General features: G+C 39.1%; 1 protein-coding gene across 12 annotated transcripts in view; it reads left to right on the forward strand.

The window, feature by feature from the left end:
* Positions 1–20,341, forward strand: part of arvcfb (ARVCF delta catenin family member b) — a 175,801-nt gene that overhangs the window by 116,007 nt on the left and 39,453 nt on the right. For all 12 annotated transcript variants that reach the window (XM_077521010.1, XM_077521009.1, XM_077521015.1 and 9 more), the window contains 3 exons: positions 3,197–3,837; positions 12,763–13,268; positions 18,607–18,790. In XM_077521010.1, coding sequence (XP_077377136.1) covers positions 3,197–3,837; positions 12,763–13,268; positions 18,607–18,790 — 1,331 coding nt within the window. The remainder of the gene's footprint in view (positions 1–3,196; positions 3,838–12,762; positions 13,269–18,606; positions 18,791–20,341) is intronic.

Genomic DNA, 20,341 nt, shown 5'->3' on the forward strand with positions numbered 1-20,341 from the left:
AAATGCTGGTCTAATCCCTCATTAGGGAGGCCCAATGCCCTCCAGTGTGTTTACTGTGATGGGACTGGCCACCCACTCCCACACGATTTTATGTAGTCACAAGCAGAACTTTGTAGGGATGCTGTATGCAGTAAAACACTAATCAAAGGCTACGCTGGCGAGGGAGGGAAGAGGAAGGACACTTTTTTAAAAAGGGCCAGCCATCCCTGGGAGCATATATGGAGTGTTATTTGGAAGTCACTTTGAGGAGAAAAGCAGACAACCGTTCGAGGGGAAAGTTCTAGCAAAACGTCTGTAGTTGCAAATCCAGACATAATTCGCAGAAACTCTTCCACTTGTCATCTCAACTTTCCCAATTTCACTTACTTTCAGATTTTGTTTTCCTGCTGGTTAACTTTCAAAGTTTTTTTTTCTATCTTAGCCATCATCCAAATTTGCTCTCATTCTTGGAATGAAACATCATTTGAGCTGAAGGAAACATTCCGTTGGGCCAATAAGAACTACATTCCTGTTATCTCCTCTGTAAATAACTGATGAGAGTTGTGGGAGACCACATTTTTACTAGCCTACAAACAGGGAGCAAACCACAAGTGGGAGGAGTAAGTTATTAACCTCAAAGAGTTGTTGCAATTGTTTTTATTGGGTACAGCTGCTGTTGTCCACAGGGGTCCGGTCCGGAGGTTGCTCCAGCACAGCGATGTTCCGGGCATTGGTCCCTATTCACTAACAGTGCATACGTACAGATTTGTACTTAAATCCTGTGTACGCCACGTTTGACGCACAAACCTGTGATTCTTCGATATGTTCATGTTTGCTTATGTTGCATTTTTGAAGACAGTGCAAACAATTTCACTGAGGGTTGCAACCTTCCAAATAGGCTAGCTAAGTAGCTTCGCATTGCATTGTAGCATCTGCTGGGTTGCCAAGCATCCGAATCAGAGGCATTTGTTGCCCTCTTTTTCTGCAACATGCAGAATACAAATTATACATTGCCAGGTATGAATATTTAAATAAAGGATATCTGACTATTATTCCCCATCAGGATGGGATCGCTGTGGCATTCAGCTGCTTCCTTTCTAGCGTATACCAAATAAGCTCTAAATTGAAAGGATGAAAGTGCACTTTTCCTTTCGAGGTCACAAAACTTTCTTTATTCTTTATTTGGAACTTTTTAAAGCCAAGGCAGAATAGCACAAAAACCACATCTACACTAATAATTAACTTGGAATTCCTCAAATGAGTTGAGTGGGAAGACTCACAATTGGGGTGCACTCAAGCCTGCAAGGTCCGTAACATCTACACTGTTTGGTTTCATCAACTTTAATGAAGGCACACAAACCAGTGCCATTGGTCGTTTTTTGTTTTTTTCCACAGCACCATCTTTTCGTAGTATTTGAATTAATGCTTCATTTTTTTATTATTATTATTATTATTTTTTAATTGATTGCCTACGGTGAAACATTTTCAATTCCATATAATAGAACTGTTAATTTAAAAATAAAGAAAGCATGTTACAATTACCATTAAAGGGGAAGTCAACTCCCCCCCCCCCCTTTTTTTTATTTGTATTTTTTTTTTAGAATTATATGTTGTATGTTCCTCCATAAGTTTAAACATTCTGATTAATATTGCATTTGTGGAATATGAGTTAAGCAGCAAAATCCAAACGTTTTTATCAATCTCAGGGGGCGGCCATTTTGTTACTTGCTGTTGACTAAAAATGACATCGTAGCTGGTCAGGATTCAGATAACAACCAATCACAGCACAGCTTCAGAAAAAAAGGTGAGCCATGATTGGTCGTTACCTGATCAAGCAAGTGTCAAATGTCCGCCCTCTGAAATGGATAAAAAAAAAAAACGGTAGTTGCATAGAAACAAAATTTTAGAATTTTTTGAGTTGACTTCCCCTTTAACTCATTCACTCCCAGCCGTTTTCACAGAAGCAATCCCGTTCGCTCCCAGCTGTTTTACTGGATTTTGACTGATTTTGCAAGGCCCACAGAATATTGTGTTCAATTGCTATAAAAGCATGGAACCTATCAAAAGAAAGAATAAAGTCTCTTCTTTCATCAGGAAAAAAAAACATGTTTCTATCAGTTTCCGTTTTGCAGCAATTAGCATTAGAAGAGAGCTAAGTTTCATCAGTTTTCACAAAGCTATTTAAAATTGTAAGTAATTTAGCTTTTTTTTCTAGATGGCCCTGGTTGATCTCCTTTGCTCTGCTGCCACCTGCTGGCCGTTTGTGTAATAAATACCATTTCTGAAACTGTTCTTTGCAGTTGAGAGGCTGCATCAAAGCCTTCTGTATGCTCTAGCTTAAAAACAAAAAAACAAAAAAACGTATAAATACGTCTTTGGGACATAACATTAAAAAAACGTATTTATACATTATTGGGAGCAAAGGAGTTTTTAATAGGGTCAGTAATGGAAATGAAACCCGTCAGAATTGGATGTGGGAATGATTTGAACATTTTAGTCATATGTCTTCTAAAGAAATTCCAACTAGTCAAGATGGAATGACTCAAAACCCTGTCAGTTACAAAAGGACATGCATCAGACTACTTGTAGTATCACTGCAGAGGACACTTAATTTTAATCAACATAATTAGTTTGGAGATTATATAGCTGGGAATGCAATGGGCAATTATTGATTTCAACATTTTCCTCTGGGCAGCAATTAGTTTTTTTTATTTATATTTTTTTGCATCAATAACACAGGTAATGCGGTTTGTCGACTCTCTGTCTTCAGTAAGACTCGAAGGAAGAATAATTCTGTAGCTACGGGTTGAAGTGAGTGTGAGTGATAGCTACATGAATGCCTGCTTGTCAAACGACTACAGCTCTGAATAACAAAGTGTGGTTAGCCCTATTCCCTCAAGAGATGAAAGATTCAAGGTCTTGGTGGTGCTGGAACACTCGGATGTGTCGAACATCACGTTTCAAGATAAGAGCCAAGAAATATGGTTACTATGGTAATATCAGCTATGGATAGTGGCTACTAATGTATCGCCTTTATACTTTTATCACAAGCATTGACATTTTAGTCTCTCTGCATGGTGTTACAAGCATTTGTATTGAGAGGGAGGCACGGTTTTCATTGTTTCTAAATGCTGGAAAGTAGTGGCATCATGTTACTGGGTGCGCAATGATCATTTCTGTCCACTCGTATGACTGATGTGCCTAAATCCGTCTGCAGGTGACCAAAATGGTGAAGACAGTGACCACACGAACTGTGCGTCAGGTTCCTCTCGGTCCTGATGGCTTGCCCATGCCCGAGGGTTCGTCCCCATTGGGAAGCTACACCGACTCCATTGACCGGCGCTACATCAAGAACGGAGGCGATCGCTTCATCACGCCTCAAGCTTCATCCACCTTGACACGCTCCTACAACAACTCCTACAATGATTCTTACGGTGAGACACCAGACAGCCAGTACATTCGCCACTACGGTCTGCACGATGGCTACACCGATTTGACGGACAACTACGGCAGCCTGTCAAGAGGCATCAACTTCCGTCCGCCTCGCTACCCCTACATGCCTAACAGCTACCGGCCGGAGAACAGCTACACACTGCCCATTCGTAAGGATGACTATGGTCACGTGGCCCAACCCCAGGTGCCTATGGGTAGCAGCACTGTGGACCTGAATCGCTCCCAGCCTGAGCGCTTTCAGGCCGAACCATATGGCCTGGAAGATGATCGCCGCAGCTTTGGCCCTGAGGATGAGGAGCCATATGAGCTGGAACCTGACTATTCTACCGCTAACCGACGCACACTAAAAGGAGCCAACCGGGGTCGCACCCACCGGGAACCGCTTCGTGATGGGCCCAGAGTCAGGTGAGGAGAAACGGTTGTGATGTTAGTTTAACTCATTCACTCCCAGCCATTTTCACAGAAGCAATCCCGTTCGCTCCCGGCTGTTTTACTGGATTTTGACTGATTTTGCAAGGCCCACAGAATATTGTGTTCTATTGCTATAAAAGCATGATTAAAAGAAAGATTAAAGTCTCTTCTTTCATCAGGAAAGTAAAGTATGTTTCTATCTGTTTCCGTTTTGCAGTAATTAGCATTTGAAGAGAGCTAAGTTTCATCAGTTTTCACAAATCTTTTTAAAATTGTAAGTAATTTAGCTTTATTTCTAGATGGCCCTGGTTGATCTCCTTTGCTCTGCTGCCACCTGCTGGCCGTTTGTGTAATAACTACCATTTCTGCAACCGTTCTTTGCAGTTGAGAGGCTGCATCAAAGCCTTCTGTATGCTATAGCATTAAAAAAACGTATAAATACGTCTTTGGGATACTTAAAACATTTAAAAAAAACGTATTTACACGTTATTGGGAGCAAATGAGTTAAGCAGGATACGAGACTTGTATGAATGGTAGCCTACTTTTGATACATAAATAGTTTGTGGAGTACTGCATTTGAGTACAAAATGTAGACAAATTCCTGGGCTCATTCAGAGATTGGATAAGACAGCTTTCTTCCCCATGAATGTTAAATGTTTATTTGATTAAGTTATATTACACTCCAGACAGGGGCCATGTTCCTTTTCAAATGATAGTGTTTTGAGATATAAAAAAAAAGTGAGACCAAGAAAAATAATTTCAAAACTCTTTTCACCATTCTTGAGCCCTATAACCTGTACAATTCAATTGGGAAAAAAAAAAAAAAAAAAAAAAAACATCTTTCAGAGAGGGGATGGAAAAACAACGTGTGGTTGCATAAGTGTTCAATTTTGCAGTTCTAACTGCTTCCACTTGTCTGGTAAGTTGTTGGAGTGTGTGTGTGGGAATTGTTTAATTCATCCAGAAGCACATTTGTGAGGTCAGACGTCATTTATGCTGGACCTAAGAGAAGGCCTGATGACTCAGCGTGTTTGTTGTAGTTGATCTTGAAGGTGTTTGATGGGCTTATGGGCAAGGTTCTTTGAGGGCTTTGCATGCTTTTATGGGATTTGCTTTGTTCACTGCTGCACAGTCATCATGGAACAGATATTGGCCTTCCCCAGACTGTTCCTCTAAACTTGGAAATAATGACGATCGAGAGGGAAAGTAATGCTCGGGTCCACCGGGCGGCGGACCTGCGCCGGTCTCTGAATTCGCATTTGGAACCGCTCAGAAAGCATGAGCAGCAAATATGTTCTTGTATATGTTCTTGTTGGTCAGTGTGTGAAAGAAGTTTTATTTTGAAAATCTGGTACATCCGCCAAACTGCTCATCTCAGTCACGTGCTACAATATATATTAAAAAATGGACCTATAAGCTAGCAAAATGGGTTATAAATTTTTTTTTGAGTGCTTCTTCAGAAAGAGGAAAAGGTCAAATGATGATACAAAAGAAGAAAAGACGACACTTCCAAGAAATCAATAGCTCCGCATTAGAGGCAATATCAGCCATCCTACTGTAAATATCGGTGGACCCCTGCAGGTGATTTTCATGCAACAAGGCTGCTCTGCATAATGGGTGCTGACAGGCTCGCAAATGAGGCAATGGAGCCCCGAAAAGCATCAATAAACCACTGAATACATTGCTTACATTTCCATTGTCCTGTCTTGATGAAGCGTGATTTTCTGCAATGATGGCGACTAAAACAAAAATGTGCAGTAGTCTGGACAAAAATAACACACTTTATCCTAATTTAGGAACAGTTTGTTGAAGAGAAACAAGTACAGGGCTCGTGTAATGGTGATTTGTATTTTGAATCATTTGTTTTTGTGAACTTGAATTCAGAATTTAACTCTTTTACTGCCACACGTTATAAAAAACAAAAAAACAAAACTTTTATATGACAAAGGCTTTGATCATTCACAAAAAGAGATACAATGCTTCCATCTGCTGGCCATAAGTTAGTGTTTTTGATTCCACAACCCATTGACCAGGCAGCACTGCACTTAGACGTTGCACTGAGAAAAAATACATAAAATAAAAAACTTAGTTGACGACGTCATTTAACGTTTACGGCGGCATACGTCGTGATTTTACTGATCGTTATTAAACGTTTTTGGCAGTCAAAGAGTTAATTCTTTGGATCATGAGACAGCCTTATTTTTGAAATCCTCACGATGAATTTACACATGAGTGGAACTTAGAAGACTTGTACATATGTTACTGAGCACCCCCTGATGCACTAACCTGTAGTGTAGATTTGGCAGCCCAGTTCAGATAAGCAGCAGATGCGGCGTATGTTTACATTGTGCCTGTTCTGGGACACACTAGTAGTGTCTATTGCTGCAGATGAAAACACGCTCATTCGATTCCGGCAGAATTGCAAAGTTAGTCCCAGTTCCAATTCTACCCTTTCCCAAGTACTGTACGTTGATGCAGATCAGAACGGAGGTGATGCGGAGCACCTTGTAGAGACTTTTATCAGCAGTTGATCAGTGGCATCCATATTTAAAGAAAAGGGCACAAATATACACACGTGTTAAAATGTCGTCTTAAGAAAAGTGATACTTCCACATCCACTTGGTGTGAGGCGCTTGCACTGTTACAACTGCAATCCTCTAAAAATAATTCAAACACTTTCTGACTAATTGCTATGGCCTTTTTCCTTTTCAGTATTATGCGCTTTTTTGTATTTATTTTTTTTTGTCAAAGAAATGGTGTAAAACAGCTATCTCTCAATGTCCATGCTCTAATGTGCAATATACTGTGATTACTGTGTTCCAAGAGACTTAACGCTGCTTAATTACAGTTTATTATTATCTCGTAAAGCCTTCATTAGGCAATAACAAAAATTAAGAACATTCTTTTTTTTCTGCTTTGCTAATGTGTATGAAAAATGTGTTTTGTTCTTTCCATTGTGTGAAATAGTGACCATGCCATTCCTTTTTGGATATCATGCAACATTGCTGTTTATTTATTAACATCTAAGTAACAGTTTCTGCTACAATGTTTTTTGTTTGTTTGTTTTTTTATTGACAGAGGTATGTTTCTTACACTCAAAAACATTCTTACACACATTTGAGTGTGACACAATTTGAGTTTGTGTTTTACATCATTTTATGATTAATACTAGTATCATAACTACAGCATTAAAGGGGACTTAAAATATTATGGGAAATTTACTTTTTAATTGCTTGTAAACACATAGTTTAGTGTCTGCAGTGGCTGCCCACCCATCCAATATGAAATTAACCAATCAGGTAAATTTTCGGGCTTTTATGTTTGGTGACAGGTCTGCTGCATTTACGACATGCACAGACACACTCCATTATTAATTATAATGTGATTGTAATTTGGCAGCTGCCGCCACGTGCGAAAATACAGTGAACACATCTGCAACAAATCTTCAGGTTCAGTAGTAGCCCTCATCTTGTCAAAACGCCCTAGCTAGCAAGAAAGCTAAACGTGACATATGGCCAGCATTACAGGATAGCAGGGTGAGTAGTGGCTTTACATAAAGTCACAAACAGTTTGATATTCCGAAGCATTTCAATCTCATCCAAATTGAAAGTACCTGCATAAAGTATTTAACTCTTTTTCTGCCGTTGACGTTAATTGACGTTAACGGAAATCCCAACGAGTACCGCCGTTAACGTTAATTGACGTCAACTAGTTTTTTTTTTTTTTTTTTTTTCCCCCTTCTTGAACAGCTCTGGTTTCATGATTGAGCTGAAAAAAAAAAAAAAAAAAAAAAAAAAAAACACCCACTAGCTATGGCCAGCTGATAGCAGAATTGTATCTCTTTTCAATGGTATCCCGTGGATCAAATGTCATGACAACATGGCGCATCTTAGGAAATACGTTTTCAAGGATGTCGTGAATAATCAAAGTGTTTATCCCATTAAATATCATTCACGGAGCATCACTAAACAAAAAATATTAGTATCAAAGTCATTGTTGTGCAGAAAATGTATCTTTTCACAAAAAACTTCTTTTCTAATTTTTTTTCTTTGGTGCCACTCAAACTACCTATTTTCAAATGATGATTACTAAAGAGCGGAATAAGGTAGAATCATACTTTTTTTTTTCTAATGAGAGAATGGAATCAAATCTTTCAAATGGTATCTGCCATGTTTATGTAGTCAGAGCACACAATATTCTGTTTGCCTTGAAAGATGAGTGAAAATGCTCGAAATTGGCTGGCAATCTGGGGGTTGTCTTTTTCGATAACGCGTGGCAGTAAAAGAGTTAGTTATGCTGAATTGATTCTGAGACAAGTAGTTGTAATTGTCTAATGAATTTGTTTGTAGTATTAAAAAAACAACAGAATTTTGATATTCAGTAATAAGCCTATTTGTTGTTTTTTTTTCCTTCAATCAAAGCTTTTGTTATCTAGAAAGTTTTGCTTTGAAGTCATGATAGTGTAACCTTCGTCAATTTTTTTTTGTTTTGTTTTTAATTTAATTTGGTTGGAACCCCTTTTTTCCCCTCTGCTCAAAGATTTCCATTTTAGCATTACATTCCAGCAATACATTAACAGCTTTCCGAAAGGTATCAATTGTCAGGTCAACTCTTTTCCATTTATCTCTGTTGAGACTCTATGCCGTTAACACACTTGACAATCTCCTAACCTACCAGTTATCTGGCTGTGACTAAACCCCTCTGCAATTTCCCGCAGCCGTCCTTTATGCGTGCGTGAGTCAGTGTGTTTCCACTGCCACGGTTCTGCATATGTGTGTGTGTCCTCATGACAGTGTGATTAATAGATGCTTTTCAACTGGGTCAGACTATTGGGACGTCTACGAGGCAATCGCTAATGGCTCATTTCCCCTCGGGCAACCTGCACCTGACCACCTGGCACCTTGGGGTCAACCCGCATGCACGTGCACATGAATACGCAGACGTACTTCATTGAGAGTTAGGTTTTCTTATTCTAATCGAATCGTGTCTGTAAGGGTTGGCCCGTGGAAGTGATCTGTCAGTAGGCAGCTCCTCCTACTCCTCTTCTTCTTCTTCCTTCCCCCGTCACCACCACCCACACCCCCCCCCCCCCCCCCATCTCTTCCTACATCCTGCCAAAAGATTTCCTCAGAGAGCTGCATACTCTGTTTGATTCTTTGCTTCCTGTTTATCATGTTTGCGCTTACCCTCAAGAATCCCCTAAATAATAGAATAACATTTTCTGTCTATTTGAAATAATGAAACCAGCCAGTGGTGGCTGTGAATAATATACCGCGGCGCATTGACGAAAAAGCAAGCCGTAAACATTCGAGGCATGCCGTTTTGTTGTCATTTTTTTTTTGTTATTGCTCGGCGAAGAGTTTTGCATCATAAAACAACTGTCCATAATTCAAAGAATAGCTGTGTGGTTTGTTGGCAGCATTCACTCAAACGTCAAACAGATGAAAACAGTTGGCAAGGCAAGTTTATTTGTATAGCACATTTCATACACAAACTCAATGTGCTTTACACAAGGAAAGGCAACTCATAAGCATCAACAAACAATCGTTAACATTCAGAGGAAAAAACAAATGAAAATAGGTTACAAAATTTACTAAAAAACAAAACAAAAACATACAATAACAATCTTAAAACGTTATTCAACAAATTTTAAAATATTTAGCATAAGGAAGTTTAAAATAATAATAAAAATAATAATTAAAAAGGGGAAAAAAAACTTAATTAAAGCTGTTTAAAAGTCCTTAATCAAAGGTATGAGGGAAAAAAAGCAAAGTTTTTAACCTGGATTTAAAAGCATTTACACTCGGGGCTGACTTCAGTTCTGTTGGCAGACATTTGGGGCCTCAAATCTAATAATAACAATAATAATAATAATATAATAATAATAATAATAATAATAAAGTCGATTAGTCGTTAAAAATATTGAGAAGTTGAGTCGATTTAAAAAAAAAAAAAAAGTCGTTAGTGACAGCCCTAGTGCACATTTATTTCACTTCAATCCTATATGGATAGTAATTTGGAACAGAGTGAATATTTATTATAACTTCACTGCCCCTTGAATAACGATCACTGATGCGTTCTTAGACGAGCGCACACAAATAGCCTATTTAGAAGCCTGATCAACATGAAGTGAATGATCTACTGTAATCATACTTACAGCTGAAGGCCCAGAGCCCTTTCACGTCCTGCCGAATACACCCCTCCGTGTACACACAATGGCGCCAATTTAAATGCAAATCCTGACATTCCCATCACTCAGCCACATGACGTCTGTATTACCGAAAGCCTGGTCGCAATTGGCCAAGATCTTAGCAAACAGAGAGCCGCGCAACCGTTCCTCTCGTCTGTGTTGAAAACATGGGAGAAACGTAATTCATTACTGTGGAAAAAGATTGAAGTGAATAATAGTTCATTGGTGAGGATCCCGAGATTGGTTTGTGTGTTATCTTCCTTTAGTAACAGCAGAGTAATAAAAAAAAAAATGGATGATGACCTCAGAGTTGTGGAAGTGTGTTTCCTAAGATGCACTTAGTGGCAACACATTTGGAAAATATTTTCCATGTAGCCAAACCTCAGAGTTGTAATTTGTTGAAAGATGCGTTGCAATCATTTGAATGAAAGCTTTTTACTGGTCCCTCCTGTTTTGTGTTCATCGGTTCTCTCAGGTTTGTGATCTCTAACCTTTTTTTTTTTTTCCCCCCTTATGGTTTCTTTGAAACTTTTAAAGAAATGATTGATGTGAATGTAAAATGTGCTGCATTTAAAGTTGAATGTGGAAACCCAGCAAATTCCTATTCTTCACTCTTAACTCATTATCTAGTAATTCCTTTTTCCATCGAGCTGAATTGGCGATATACAATCTTGTTTCATTGCTCAAGCAATTTGCCTTGTATCAATTCCCCCAGCAGTAGAATCTGTCTCGATCCATAAAAGCTGCTATTTTACTGTGGGGCTTCTGAAAGCAAAACATCATCAGAGGAATACCGAAAATTTCCAGCAAGATGACTCTTACCTTGTTTTTCCCTAGACACCAGGGAAGAACTATAAAAAGGCATAATTAACTCATTAGCTCCCAAAAACGTATAAATACGTCATATTTTAAATGTTTTAAGTGTCCCAAAGTCTTGTTTATTTACTATTTATATGTTGTTGTTTTTTTTGTTCTTTTTTATGCCAGAGCATAGAGAAGGCTTTTATGCAGTCTCTCTACTGCAGAAAATGGTTGAGTGGCAGCAGAGTATAAGAGATCAAGCTGATTTCCCCAGAATTGTGAATAATGATGAAACTTAGCTATGTTCTATTACTAATAGCTGCACAGCGGAAACAGATAGCAATATACTTTTTTTTTCCTGATTTAAAAAAAAAAAAAAAAGAGACTAATCTCTCTTTTGGTAGGTTCCATATTTTTTTATAGCAATATAACATAATATTTTGCGGGCCTTGCAAAATCAGTCAAAATCCAGGAAAACACCAGTGAAAATGGTTGGGAGTGAATGAGTTAACATAAAATTCATTAAAAGCTTGAACTCTCCCTGGAATTATGTGCCAAACTCCACCGTTGGCCACCATTTTGTTGCGCAACTAAACCACCATTCATCAAAGATCTATGATGCCGAAATTGCCACGCAGATTCTATAACAAGATAAATGAGGGTGTATTCAGACCTGCACTGTTTGGTCCGCTTTAAACGGACCAGAGTTCGTTTCCTACGCTGGTCCGGACCTTTTGTGCAGGTCTGAATATACACAAACGAATTCTGGTGCGGACCAAACAAGCGGACCGAGACCCACTTTTTAAGGTGGTCTCGGTCCGTTTCCAAACGCACTCGGTGCGGTTTGATTCGCAGTCTGAATACAAACCACGGCTGATCCGCTCCAAGTGCAGGACATATGTGCCTTTTGGGCTTAACAAGCCACCGTAGAAAATAGGGATGTCACGATAAGGGCGATATCGTGATATCGCGATATTAAAACTGCCACAATATTGTCGTCGTCGTCATGTTCACAATATTTAAAAGGAACACATTTGTTTAACAAATCAGGTTGATTTCTATTTGTGCAGTTTAGCACCCTCTAGTTGCTAGTTTATTTGTGCAATTTAATTTTCATGAGGGATGTTTTGGCCTTCTGTGTTTAAAATCTATGCTAATTGTCAGATGAAGGGGAACCTAATTTGCTCGTGAAGCGATCAATGTGTGCTTGCATTAGCAAATAATTGCCTCAATATTGTTATTAGAGATTGTAGGTGGTTTATATGCATTTTTATATGCATTTTCTTTTTTTAGTGTGAGCTCTCTTTTTTTACAATATTGTGATCTTTTTTAAATATCGCCAACACCCCCACAATATCGTGATAATTATCGTATCGTGACCTTCATATCGTGATAATATCGTATCGTAATGTTTGGAATCATTGGATATCGTTACATCCCTAGTTATCAGCCTCCTTAGCAAATAATAATTGTATTGGGCTTGAAATATAGCATATCAGTTTATCTCTACTTATGTGTTATCATCATCATTTTTGTCCAAACAAATGTAATTGCAGGCATTTCAAATGAACAACAAATTGAAGAAAAAGTTTGGTCTTGTTTCTTAATGTTATTTGTTTTACATGTGTGCAGACAGTTTTTGCCTTGATTGAAGTAAAAATGGTAAGAGAAGAAACTTTTCCTGCCACTTTCTAGCTAGTTAGGAACAGATTCAAACCTCATAAAGTATTTGTGTGTCTCTCGATGCGCCCCGCTCCTTCCTAACACCCACATCGTTTCACCTCGCGTTCACCCCCTCATTAGTAATTGGCCACAGTTTCTCTGTCTCTCTGACGAGCTAATTCTGCTCTCAGACAAATCGCAGTCCCCCTTCGTTTAGCCCTTCCCTCCGTCTGATCTTTATTGTCCTCTCTGTCTGTATTTTCCAGAGGCTACCCAGATGAACCCATTGAAACAGAGCTGATTGATGAACGCCACCCGTACATCCACGGCATATATTGCGCGCCATTGGCGCAGCCAGAGCGAGGGAGCATGGCCAGTCTGGACCGCATGGGCGGTCGACGTTCGCCCTCGATCGACAGCATTCGTAAGGATCCACGTTGGCGTGACCCTGATCTACCGGAGGTCATCGCCATGTTGGGCCACCCCATTGACCCCGTCAAGTCCAATGCCGCTGCCTATTTGCAGCACCTGTGCTATGAGAACGATAAAATCAAAAAGGATGTGCGCCAGCTGAAGGGAATCCCTGTCCTGGTGGGGCTCCTGGACCACCCCAAGTCCGAGGTCCACCGCAAGGCCTGCGGTGCCTTGCGCAACATCTCCTACGGCAAGGACAATGACAATAAGGTGGCCATCAAAAATTGCGACGGCATTCCTGCCCTCATCCGCCTCCTGAGGAAGACCAATGACATGGAGGTTCGAGAGCTCATCACTGGTAAGATGTCTAATTATTCATTCAAAATGCTATCATTTGTTATATTATCAATGCATTTTTTTTGTACAAACCAAGCAAAATCACATCAACTTGAGTATTTGGTGACGTTTTAAAATAAGCTGTTTTAAGCTCATGAACTGTGTGAACTTTTTTCTCTAACAAGCTTAATGGTTGGTTACCATCATCCCCAAATTAGTTATTTCAATTTGGGGTGTGAGAGATTAAACCAGTGCAGTCATTCCCCATTCCTGACTGGTGGCAGCTGAGGTTAGCGAGTTACAGTTCACCGCATCACCAACATGAATTTATTTTCCTCTAAAGAGTTAGTTTTCTTTGTTTTAAATTTATCTTGGCTCCTTTACTTGTTAACATCTGCGATTGGCTGGTAACCAGTTTCGGGTGTACCCCGCCTACTGCCCAAAGACAGCATGGATAGGCTCCAGCACCCCCACGACTCTTGTGAGGAATAAGCGCTTAAGAAGATGGATGGATACTTGTTAATATGCTGTATATAATTGCTGCATGTTCATTAATGCTTCCTTAACATGCAAGTGCTCTAGACTGCATTTCTAAATTGTTATTTTTTTATCTCACTCACTCACTCACTCACTCACTCACAGAAGCTTACGTGTGTGAATGAGTGAGTGAAGAAAGAAGAATCCGTGCGTGCTTTCAAATTGCCGCGGGAGTGACGTCACGCAGCCGACACATTCGCCCGGCCCCGTTTGCGCCCCCCCCCCCCCCCCCCCCCCCCGCTCTGCGATTGGCTGTTGGGACGTAAACACTATCTTTCAACAAAAACTGCTGTTTACAAAACAAACAAAAAAATGGCAAAATACAGGCTGGAGGGTGTGGGGTTGTGGGACAAAATCACCCCCACACGTTATGAAAAGCCCAGATCTGTAAATTGAGAAGTAGTTTGTTTGTTCAAATCCTGTATTTAAAAAGTGCATTTTCCTGAGTCAAACCGGAAGACCTCGTCTTTAAATGTAGTCTTAAAAAAACAAAAAAAAAACAGATCTCAAACATTTATTGTAGTTTCAATAACCCATGTAAATAAGTTTTCAATAATTTTGCTCACATGAAAGATTGTGAAGTTCACACAAAAGGGTGATATTGGATCCATTTTCAAAAATACCTGGAAATGAAAAATGAAATTTTGAGCTCTTGTCGCATACATATTCTTTGTCTTGCAAAGCAGACTGGAGTAGATCATGACAACATTGTGCATATCTATAAATTGAAGCAGAAATCATTTGTCAATCAAATCATTTTGAATCTAAAATCGTTTGAATCGAGAATCGAAAATCGATTCTGAATCGAATTGTAGACCCAAAAATCGTAATCGAACCGAATCGTGAGACAGTCAAAGATTCCCAGCCCTACTAATGAGGCTGCTTTTTTTTTCTTTTCTTGTTGTCTCCAATGGATGTTGATTCTGAAGATGTGTGGAGCTCAAGCGTCCATAAGAAAAGTTTTGACTTGAAAGTCACTCTTATTTGCAACTTCCCATGCTCGACAGTGTATTGGCACAGGCACTGCTTTCGAGAAACAGTTGCCGTGTCAAGTGTGCACGCGTGCGCACGGTGACAGAGATGTCATGGTGAGCGATGACTCTGGCACAGCACAAATGATTGCCGTTACAACACTGCATCACATTTGCTAAAAATAACCATGCACCGCAACACGTGTGAACAGAATGCAGGGGAACCTTTTTTTTTGTGTTTTGTTTTTCTCCTCCTTCTTTTTCGAACCCTTGAAATTGGTTTCTTTTCGCCATTCATCTCCTATTGCAGGTTTTCAGTGTTGTTTTGTTTTTGTTTTCGCTCCAGCATCAGGTTTCCCTCTCCAGTGTGTTTGTCCCAGTGAAAAAGGCTCGTCACAATGCAAGCTCAGCTTGCAGCCCCAGCCCATCTGGCCAGCATTCAGCAGGTTTTTTTTTCTTTCTACAATTACATATAATTTAGGGGTTTTAAATATGGAATCGTTTTTTTTAGTATTCGTTTCATAAGAATTGGCTGTAGGAGTGGTCTGTGACTGTAAAACCACCAAGTTGTTCTTTATCCTGTCGGGGGAAAGTGATGATGTGGAAGTTTGTGTATTTTCCACACTGGATGACCCAATTGTTCCTTTTTAATGAATTTTCTCCATCTCAGTTCTAATTTTCACCTTCTCAGGCTTCTGTGGTGTTCAGATCATATGAGCTATTCTTTTTCATGGACTCTTCCAGGCATGGGGGAAAAATGGTCATTTTTATGTAAACGGGGTTGTCGACATCTGCTGAATGTAACTAATAAAGTAACTTGTAATCTAACTTGTTTACTTTTGGAATAAAGTAATCAGTAAAGTAATTAAGATGCTTTTAGAATCAAATAATCAGTAGTTACTGTTACTTTTTTCATGGAAACTGTGGCAGCACTTCCCATGACCCTAATGAAGACATGAGCTATAGAAAATGGATAAATTGATGTCAACAGTATGGCCCCAACCACTTTGGGCATAATAACCCCAACAGCATTTGGGTAAATGATAGGGGTGTTAAAAAAAAAAAAACCGATTCAGCAATATATCGCGATATTACAGCTCGCAATTCTCGAATGGATTCAATAGGCAGCCGAATCGATTTTTAAACATCCATTTTTGATGGAAAAATATTCAACACAATGTCTTGCTTAGGGTTAGGATTCACATCTTAAGCGTGGAAGAAAGTTATATTAATGGAACATTAAGCCTTAATACTTATATCTGCTGGCCATAGTTAGTGGGTGTTTTTGATTCCACAACCCATTGACCAGGCAGCACTGCACTTAGACGTTGCACTGAGGAAAAAAAAAAAAAAAAAAAAAAAAAAGTTAGTTGACGTCATTTAACGTTTATGGCGGCATACGTCGTGATTTTACTGATCGTCATTAAACGTTTTTGGCGGTCAAAGAGTTAAGATGCACGCTGCTAAAAAATGAGACAACAAAACTCATGTACACTGTAGAATCTACGGTAGAAACGGTCGAATCCACAGGAATAGGTGGCATTCTAACATCCTTGTAATGGTTGCACTAGGTTCTCAATTATACACAAAAAAAGATGGAATTACTGTTTCTTTCATAATACTTAACAAATCTTAGATGAAAAGGCTCCAACCCTTTAAAAAAAAAAGTGCATTTGCACATAGCCTCTGTATCTTGTTTGTTGTGACAGGCTCCTTTCCTCTTCTCCCACTGAGGTTGAGTCAGGAAAGGAATGGGTGGGGGGGAGAACATTAATAAGCAGCACAAACTTAATAGCTGAGCCAGAAGAGCATAATTTCTGCCTGTGCTCCACAGATAATGTAATTAGTCGTAACCTCGGCTCCAGTACCATTCCCTGGTCTATGTTCACACTCACCCCAGGCATCAAAGAGAGGGCAAATGTAAAAGACGAGAGAGTGAGCAGAGAAAGTCATCTTACAACCACTTCAGCTTTTCTTTTCTTGCTGTTTATAGTCGCACACATGTTGGTTGAGTCTGAGCTTGAACTCTTCCCGATGTCCAAGCGATGTTGTTGAGGTGCGACAATCAAGACGGTGTCACAACGTTACGCGACGTTCAGTTGCTCTTGTCCTTCTCATCTTTATTCACTGCTTTGTCTTCCCGAAGCCGAGTGGCTGCTCATATGTTGACTGCGTGTTGAGTGGTGCTTGTCGTAACTAAAACTGATGCCGGTGTCACAACTGTGCAAGTAATCAAGCCCGGCAGGCAGGCATGAATGTTAAGTTTGTCATCTTATTGACGCTGCCTGGAAGAGCACATTATTCAAGAAGTGATGATGCTCACCGAGTGTGAGACTTCGTTTCTTGTCTTGAATCCTGTTGTAAGGATTGCCTGTAAACCATATGCACACACAAATGCACGCTACATACATACACTATATATGTATTGTATGTGATTTTATGTGCACACTGATTTATTTGAACCCATTTGCTCCCAATAACGTGTAAATACGTTTTTTTTAGGTTTTAAGTGTCCCAAAGACGTATTTATACGTTTTTGTTTTTTTGTTTTGTTTTTTATGCTAGAGCATACAGAAGGCTTTGATGCAGCCTCTCAACTGCAAAGAACGGTTGCAGAAATGGTGGTTATTACACAAACGGCAGCAGAGCAAAGGAGATCAACCAGGGCCATGTAGAAAAAAAGCTCAATTACTTACAATTTTAAATAATTTGTGAAAACTGATGAAACTTAGCTCTCTTCTAATGCTAATTGATGCAAAACGGAAACGGATAGAAACATACTTTTTTTTTTCCCGATGTAAGAAGAAACTTTAATCTTTCTTTTGATAGATTCCGTGCTTTTATAGCAATTGAACACAATATTCTGTGGGCCTTGCAAAATGAGTCAAAATCCAGTAAAACAGCCGGGAGCGAACGGGATTGCTTCTGTGAAAATGGCTGCCAGTGAATGAGTTAATAGCTAACGACAACACAATGCATCGAGTTATTAATAGTCTGAGCTGCTATTTGTTGGACTAAGAACTTGTTTTAAGTCACTCCAGATAAGATTGTCAGGTTAATGCTCTCTGAATGTTACAGCAGGAAGGAAGGAGTGTAATAAATGATGACAGACACTCAAACAAACCTGAGGAATGAGCGAATAAAAATATAATTGCCAGCTCTTCCAAACATGGAACTCCATTTCTCATTACCTACTGTATGCCAAGGGTGTTATGTCTTGCTACTTGTTAACACAAGCACACAAAATGTGACCCTAATTTCCACAAAACTTCCCATTCAATTATTTTTTTTGTATTTCAAGGCCATATCCTTGTTTCGGATTGAAAACATGTTTGATACAGACCCTTGAACTTCATTCTGCTTGTATTTTTCTTTTCCTCTCCACCCAGTTTTTGAGTTTTATTAGCCAAAGATGACATTACAGTAAAGAATGCCATCTATGACCCAGTCTTGATCACAGCATGCTGGTTAGGCAGCGAAGCCCGCATGAGAAAATGATAGTAATATTGCAGCGCTACTGTGGAAACGAGCTAACATCATACATCAGACTTATGAGCAACCCGCTCTCGTCTTCTGTACTTTTTTGCTGAATTGGATTTTCTGCCAAGCTAAACATGCTTTTGAGTGTGATCATAAAATTTTGCCTGCTAGACAGCTGTTGTTATAGTGAATCAACATCACTCAGTTCCTTGCTATCCCCCACCAACCCTTTATATCTTTTTTTGTTTTTTCTTTTTGGATCCTATCTCCTGATTTTATTGCATGTTTCATTTCTAATCCTTGTGCTTTTATTGCCTATTTCTTTCCCCTCGTCCTTATCGTCTGTTTCTTGTCTTGCCATTTCCCCCACAGGGACCCTTTGGAACCTGTCCTCCTATGAACCCTTGAAGATGGTCATCATAAACCATGGCCTCCAAACAATGACCAATGAGGTTATCATCCCGCACTCCGGGTGGGAGCATGAACCAAACGAGGACTCAAAGCCACGTGATGCGGAATGGACGACCGTCTTCAAGAACACCTCCGGGTGCTTGAGGTAGGGTCAATAATTTACACAAGAATGGAACTAGCATTGGTTTAACGCAGGGGTGTCCAAACTACGGCCCGGGGGCCATTTGCGGCCCCCCCGTCCATATTTTAGTGGCCCGCGACATATGCTAAAAATGGCATTTGACTCGGTTCAAATAAAATAAAATAAAATAAAAACAAAAATGTTTGGAAATGGTCCAAGTAAGAAGGGAAGGTATCAAAAAACACAGGTGCTATTAAAGGTTATTTTAGTTAACTAAAACTAACGGAAAAACTAAAATTCAAAAAACAATTTCGTTAACGAAATAAAATAAAATGAAGATGCTTTTTAAAAAAAGAAAACTAACTAAAACTACATTTTATGTTTACAAAACTAACTAAAATAAAACTAACTATAATTATAGCAAACATGTCCTTTGTTTTAGTCTTTGGTAATTCATTTAATGCACGAGCCTTTGGGGATGATTTTAAATGTGATTTTTAGTAGATTTATTTTGATATAAACCGGTGTTTTTTTTTTTTAATATTGCGCACAATACTACACATTAAAAAAATAAAATACAAATAAAACTAATACTGAAACTAACTAAGCAAGAACTAAGCATTTATTAAAGAACTAAAACTAATAATAAAAAAAAACTAACAGAACCACTGTGAAATCTAATTAAAACTAACTAAATTTAAAAAAACTAAACTCAAAACAAAATAAAAAATTCCCAAACTACAATAACCCTACTGCCATATTACAAATAAATTGGTTTATATACTGTCGCATTTTTCTAAATATGCAAAAGCACAAGGAAATTATTTGTACAATTTTTAGGACTAAACACAATTTCTCCTCATAACATTATGTGGCCCTTGCGTCCTTCTGATTTTCTGGACGTGGCCCTCAAATGAAAAAGTTTGGACACCCCTGGTTTAACGTTTTGTTAGGTTGCATTTCTGCTTTTTGGGACAAGACGATGATAAAAACCACTTTGGGCAGTAGATCATCTTATCTAAAAGGACTTTTTAAAGATAGAAGGCTATAGTTCAAGTCCAGCTACAGACAACACTTGATAGTCTACTTTGCGAATACTGTCGAGTGTTTTTTACACTCTGCCTCCCTGTTTGTTTGCAAGCAATTTTTGTTTTTCCCCTTCAAAGTACATAAACTTTGAAGTAACAAGTGTGTGCGTGTTTGTTTAGATTACCATGCCTCATTCCTGACTGCTTGCCAAGCATGTCTAGACTGCAATCTGGAGCAGAACAACCCAGCAGTCGATGCTTCAGCAGTGTTCTGGTTTACATTCGCAACATAAGAAAACAGACAGAAAGTACCTCGCTGATATTAACATTTTGCTTCGACCAAGTTTTCTCTCATTGAAGACACACTTTGGAAAGTGTGCAAAACTCCCTTGCAGTTTCCAGAAATATATTGATAATGAACCAGGGGGGAATAAATGAAAAGTTCACAGATGTAGTGAGAAAAACTTACACCGAAGTCATTGCTGTTTTTAATTCATTTAACATGAGTTCACCTCTGCCTTTTTTTGTTCTTTCGCATATGTATATT

The sequence above is a fragment of the Festucalex cinctus genome, chromosome 5 (assembly GCF_051991245.1).
Source record: "Festucalex cinctus isolate MCC-2025b chromosome 5, RoL_Fcin_1.0, whole genome shotgun sequence".
NCBI classification, from domain to species: domain Eukaryota; kingdom Metazoa; phylum Chordata; class Actinopteri; order Syngnathiformes; family Syngnathidae; genus Festucalex; species Festucalex cinctus.